We start from the raw sequence: 6,295 nt of genomic DNA on the forward strand, positions 1-6,295 counted from the left end.
TTCTCCATCTCAGCTTAATTTTAACCTGGATCCTTTTGCAGCTCACATTCACTGTGAGGCTGCACAAACATTTCTATTGGCACAGGGTAAGGCACAGCACCTGGGAGAGACAGAAAAGGCAACAATGGGTTTTGGCAGGGCGACTGGTGCTCAGATTCAGAGTGCTCATGGAACGATCATGTAATGTGGAGCTGTTATGTACCCAGAATTCAGCTAAATGTAGGAATTAAAAACTGCTCCAAGACATCATGTATTTGTCCCTCTTGAAGAAAGACAGCAGGTTTCTCCTTCTTGCAGTGTGTGACTGGAAACACCAATGTGTACGAGTTCACTTTCAGTAATGTCTGATGTTACCAAGAGGAAGGGGGATTTCTAAGTATTTGGTGCTGGACTGACAGTCCCTCACTGACATCCCCCAGAGCAGCATTTCTGCACAGGACATCAGCAGAAATCCTACCTGCCAGACAGCTAACATCCTAGAAACACAGTCATTGCTATTCTGTGGGAAGAGGGTACTCTACACTGATATAAGCAGAAAGTTGTTTTCTAGCCAGTCAATCCATAAAACCTGATAAAGAATAGCTTTAAACTTGCTTTTTTAATTCTTCTCCCTGCATGCTGCCTGTTAGCTGTATCCTCATTATTTATGCCCTCCGTAAGTTCTAATAACAGCTTTATGGATTCTTTTATGCTTGTCTTAGATCTGGTATTGTAAACCAAAACTCCTGCCATCCTAAACATTGCCTGGTAAGAATTCTTCTACATTCCCTTTCTATCCTAGAACAAAGGAAAGAAGAAAATACACTTAATGCAATAATTTGGCCCACGTAAATAAAGGCTTCTACAATATTTACATTGAATTTTATTTTAATTCCAATCCAATTCCTTCTGACTGGCCAAACAGAGAAAGGTTCTTCTCAAACTAGTAAATGGTGTGTGCCAGTTTTTTAATTTTTCTTTTTGTTTGCCTTGAATCATAATTGTGTTGGATGCTGGATGAGAGGATGGGTGATAAAGCTTTTAGCTCACTGCAAAACATCTCAGGACAGTAGATCGTGTAGTCTTCTACCAGAAACAAAATGAAAGAAAACAAAAAACATAAACAAACAAAAAACTTTCTTCAAGGAAGGAGAAATGCCATTTGAAGAGAAAATTAGCTGTGGTTTCCAGCATCCAAACAGAACAACCTCAGGCAAGTGGAGGCAGGCAGATCAGGAATACTACTATTACACCAGTAGTCTGTAGTTGCTGAAACAACTCACCTTTGTCATGCTCAAGTGGGTGAGGCTCCTGTTTGTCTTGATGGCTGAGATAGGCTCATGATTTCTCCACTGAGGCCTAGCACAGTGCGAGAGGAGCCAAAACATGTCAGAAGAGCAGCCTTTTAGTGCTCTGTGTCTTCCATCGCTGGTTATTGCTGTAACTCCCAACAATATATCTCTGCTTTAATGGAGATAAGTGCTTCAGGAAACGAACACAAAAGCTGCTTAAAATTTTTATTCAGTTATTTTTTGCTTAAGGTTTTGTGTGGTTGTTGTTTGTTTTTTTATTCTCATCAGGAGCTTTTTTGGGATGTATCCACCATCCACTGTCGTTCTTCAGAAAATGAGTAACTCTATATGGCAGTAAAGCAGTACGTGGCTCCACTTTTTGGAGCCCATGTGTAAACTGGTTTGTGAGGGGTTGCACTCTGCAACTCCTCTGGTGGTTCTGCTGGCAGGCCGGAGGGTCCTGCCTGCAGGTCTTTGCAGAAGGCCACATGTATCTACGTAGTATCTGGGGACAACTCTAAGTTCATAGAATCATAGAATCAGTAAGGTTGGAAAAGACCTTTAAGATCACCAAGTCCAACCATCAACCCATGCCCACCATGCCCACTAACCATGTCCCTCAGTGCCACATCTCCATGGTTCTTGAACACCTCCAGATGTTTCAGGTTCTCTTGAAACAACCAGAATTGCATGAAAGTGAGTGTATGTGTCTTATTCTGTAGTCTGCTCTACCACTATCTGCCTGGTGCTGTTTATTCGTTGAGCTTTTTAAGATACTTTGGCAGATAAGACTCCAAGCAGATTGTCTTTATGCCTTGGGCATTCCCTCCTTTGCAGAAAGGAAAAGAATGAATTGTAAATTAGGATGAGAGTTATGTTGCTGTCAGTGAGGGGAACTTACAATGTTCAGGAGAGGTGGGTTCTGTGTAGTGTACAGGTGAGGTTCTTCTCATGTTGGAGCACTTGGCGGAGCAGATGGGTCTACAGGGCTTCCCAGTAGAGTTGGTTGGCCAAGATGCTCGTTGATTACACAACTCTGCTAAGTTGTCACAAACTATTCCCATGCTGTTGTCTACAGCAGAAGCATAAGGAGTGACGTATTCTAACATTTGCTGAACATATGCCTGCACTGCAGTTTAACATGGAGTTTGTGCTGGGCTGTCCATATTTCCTTTTAATTTGTTTCTTTTAGCTAGTTGAGAATGTTCTTTTTTTACCTACCACTGTGCTACATTGAGGAGCCAAAAACCTCTCCTTGGAGTTGTGCTCCTTTACGCCAGGAGGGAATATGATTCCATTTATTTATTTATTTTTAATTTATTTGATCTGTTTTAATACCCAATAAAGTTGTTGTTTTTTCCAACTGGCACAACGAGGTCCTGACTATTTTTAAAGAACATGGTTCATTTGATTTAATCTAATGAATGTTTAGTGCTGTTGAAAATAGCTGGAGCCAGAGCCAAGAATAATGTACTGAAATGTGCTAGTTGAGCAAGGACTGCTTCACTCTGCCAATCTGCCTTCCTTCCAGTTGTTCACATTTACCTGGTTTTGTGAATAGCATTTGCAGACAGGACGTATTGATTGAGGTGCTTTTTAATACTAAGTCTAAAAGCCAGTAATGTCAGAGCCATATTCTGACACACATTTGAATAAACATCAAATCAAAAAAATTCTTCTTAATGTAGGATGTATAACCTCTGTTTCAGAGCACTTTAAGGTAGAATACTTTAAGGTGAATATGAATTGCCGGTATCTTTTTATTGCATTATTGCAGAGAAAATGAAGACACAAAGTGGTCATTTTTCCCCCAAATCATTCAGAAATTTGGTGGGAGAATCGGTAATGAACGGAGTCACCTAGTGTCTCCTTCTTAATGAAGGTACATTTCATGTATGTTCTTGCACTTCTGAGTATGTCTCAGCAGGTTACATCACATATTTAAATAACATATTTAAAACTCTGTGTATCCCTTTCCCTTTTGGCATCTGTGACTTCAGTTCCTGATAGACATTTGTTTCCCTGTTTTTTTCAAAAGAAATGAGTAAATAATACTTAAACTTCATTGGATTAGAAAAATACATCAGCCATAATGCATCCTGCTCCCTAATAGTGGTGTCCACTGGGATTGGTTTTCTGCAGAAATCACTTTACACCTCCAAGCACAATGTGGGACTGACTTGAGTAAGCAACAGACAGATGCTCCCAATAGCCATTATGTTATTCATCTCTCTTGTGATGGGGGAAAGAAGCAGCACCTGTCACTATGGCAGAAACGTCACTGCTGTTCTGCATTACAGACCTCAAGGGCCATCCAGGCCAGTGTATTTCCCCACATTTCTAATGACCCAGATGGAACCATTACACCACTAGGTATTTTATGCTGTGTTTCCCTCAAATACATCTTTCAGTTTATAACTGAGGGAAATTAAGCCCCTGATGCAGGTGTGAGAGAAGACAGCGTACAGACGAACACATTCCATCTTTCACCCCAAAATTTCCACGAGAGGACTGGGTAAAAGTATTAGGAGAACTTACATAGCAAAAGTCACTTCTATGGACTCTCTGAGATTTCATCCAGGAGCGTCTCAATCCTGGGGAATTTCTGAAGCCATATTCAGGAGCAGAAAGAAATCACTGCCTCATCATCCCAACTTCCCTTCCATCCTCTGTGCTGCACAGATGCAGTGCTGATGGCCTCAGCTCCCTGTGGGGCAAGTTGGGAGCCGAACATCTTCACAGTCACTCTGCTGCAGATAACAGCAGCTGTATTAGGAGCGTGGTGCCAGGAGGTGTTTCCCCAAAGAATTCCTGAGACTCAGGCTTAGTTTAGAGTGAGAGTGGGAAAGTTTTACTTGACATGGGGACACAGAAGCCGTTCAGCCAGATATCATTGCATCCTGTCCAAAAATAACATTGAAATTACAATGTGAACATAGGAAGTGAGGTTAAGGACCCTTCCTAGTTGCAAGCAAGAGCCTCCTCGCTCATCATTTAGGCCAAATGAACTGTGCAGCATTATTTTTCCCCATTGTGGTCTGCTGCTTCCCAGCAGGCTCAGCACAGGTCCCACTCACACTGATGGCAGATGTCATAGAATCATAGGATTGCTAGTGTTAGGAAAGACCTTCAAGATCATCAAGTCCAACCTCAACCTAACCATACAACCCTAACTCTAACAACCTACCACTAAGTCATGTCCCTCAGCCATGTCATCCTCAGCCAAGGCTGCAGCTGAGCGGTGGGCACAACAGGTCTCTTCTGCTTTATAGGAGCTACTCAATATAATGTGATTATTAAAACTATCTTTCAGTCATCTCTTTTTTTCCTTCTTTTTTTTTTTTTTTTTGTATTTATAGCATATATTCATCAGTAAATACACATATGGATATATATTTTGAAAAGAGAAGCTTTCCAGATCTAACCTTCACAGTATTGGTAGTGTTGGGAAAGAAAAAAGAGAGCCTGCTTCACCCCAGAATAATGAATTCAATTCTGTTGTAATTAAGCAAACCACTTTTTTCAGAGCTGAAATTACACCTTAATTAGGTTTTAGAGTTTGGCTGCAATTACAGGACTACAAACTTGGTTGTCAAACTTTGCCCATAAGTACTCTTTCACTGAACCTTCACCTCTAAGCACTGTTTTATTGCTGCGTGCTGTCAGTGTCATGTGCACCATGTCTTTAAGATGTTTTTGGCCTGATGGTTCAAACATTCCTTGAGTGAAGTCAGAAACTTGTCTCCCACAAGCAATGCCGGGGTTTGGTTAGGGCTTACCACTAGATGTCCCTCTGAACCCCTCAAACCTCCCGTATCTGCAGTTTCGTGGGAGCCAGCTCGGGTTGGTGAAATCTCAATGCTGATGTGGGATGCTGAGCCCTCGTGGGATGCTGTGTCCTGGCAGCAGTCAGCTCTGCCAAGTGTCTTGGGACTGAAATGCTATTTTTAGGGTGTCTCTAGTTTCTTAAACAAGGAATCTAAAAGGTTTGCTTTGGAAGACTTTTAAAGACAGCCAGGAGCAGGGTTCTGCTGTCCCTAGTGTTGTGAAGACCCTCCATGAAGGACAGGTCTTGCCTTGTAGACCAGATCTCCATGCAGGAAGACACAGGGCAGGACACCAGGAGCACACTGAGATGCCACTAAAGAGCACATTACCCCTTTATTTTGTTTGCTCAAAGCAGGCTGAGTCAAGGTGGGAGGCAGCAGCTCAGAGGGCAGGATGTGGTGTGAAAGGCAGAATACAAAAGAGAGAGACATGGTATGAAGCAGAAGGTGGAGAAGTGAAGGTCTTTAGGAAAAGGAGAGGTGCAGAAGGGCAGAGGGGCCCTTGTAGGTTCCGCATCCACATCTTCCCTCTCCACTTGCTGTGGTGAAACTGTGGCCACTGTTTCCCATGAGATATTGTCTGACTGCTGCAGGCACCAGAGCCCATGCATCTCCTAGATAGGCAAAGTCCCAAGTCAAAGAAAGACACAACACACAGCAAACGTAGGCAGAGTGAAGGTTCACTTCATTCTCACATGCTGATCAGCAGCCTGGTGCTCAAGGGCAAGGAAACGGTGCATGCTCCAGGCTGGTTCTGAGGTTGCCAGCGCTTCCAATGGGGCTGCAGTCAAAGAACAATTCCCACGTGTATGCCTGGGAGCGTGTTGATTTTGCTCATTTTTCAGTACAAGTGTGTAAAACGCATGATGCTTCCACTTAGGCATCCTGCCCAAGCAAGGTTCCAGCAAGGTTCACTTTTGGCACCTCCAGTTTTCCGTGTTTTAGGTGGGAAACCTTAACATGACAGGCTGGCACTTTCTGAAAGGAAAGCTCTGTCAGGTTGATCCGTCTCTCACAGCCCTGAGCAGAAGGGCTGTGGTGCTTCAGGCAGACCTCCTGCAGAAAGCCGATGGGAGAGCTGTTGGGCACGTATCCTGGTTAATGCTTCCAGCCAGCTGTAAAAGGCTTTCGTTGTCTGATGCTTAAGCTGAAGGAATGGCGGGGAGGAAAAAAGATAGTTGTGACTTGGGGGGGAAA

At 43.1% G+C, this 6,295-nt stretch overlaps 1 protein-coding gene across 1 annotated transcript in view; it reads left to right on the forward strand.

Moving 5' to 3' along the window:
• The first annotated feature begins 5,492 nt into the window (after window positions 1-5,492).
• The window catches only part of LOC100549062 (kalirin-like), a 143,542-nt gene continuing 142,739 nt past the window's right edge, over window positions 5,493-6,295 (forward strand). The window contains 1 exon segment of the mRNA XM_019617399.2: window positions 5,493-5,531. Within this exon segment, the coding sequence (XP_019472944.1) occupies window positions 5,493-5,531 (39 nt within the window).

The sequence above is a fragment of the Meleagris gallopavo genome, chromosome 7, assembly GCF_000146605.3.
Source record: "Meleagris gallopavo isolate NT-WF06-2002-E0010 breed Aviagen turkey brand Nicholas breeding stock chromosome 7, Turkey_5.1, whole genome shotgun sequence".
NCBI lineage: Eukaryota > Metazoa > Chordata > Aves > Galliformes > Phasianidae > Meleagris > Meleagris gallopavo.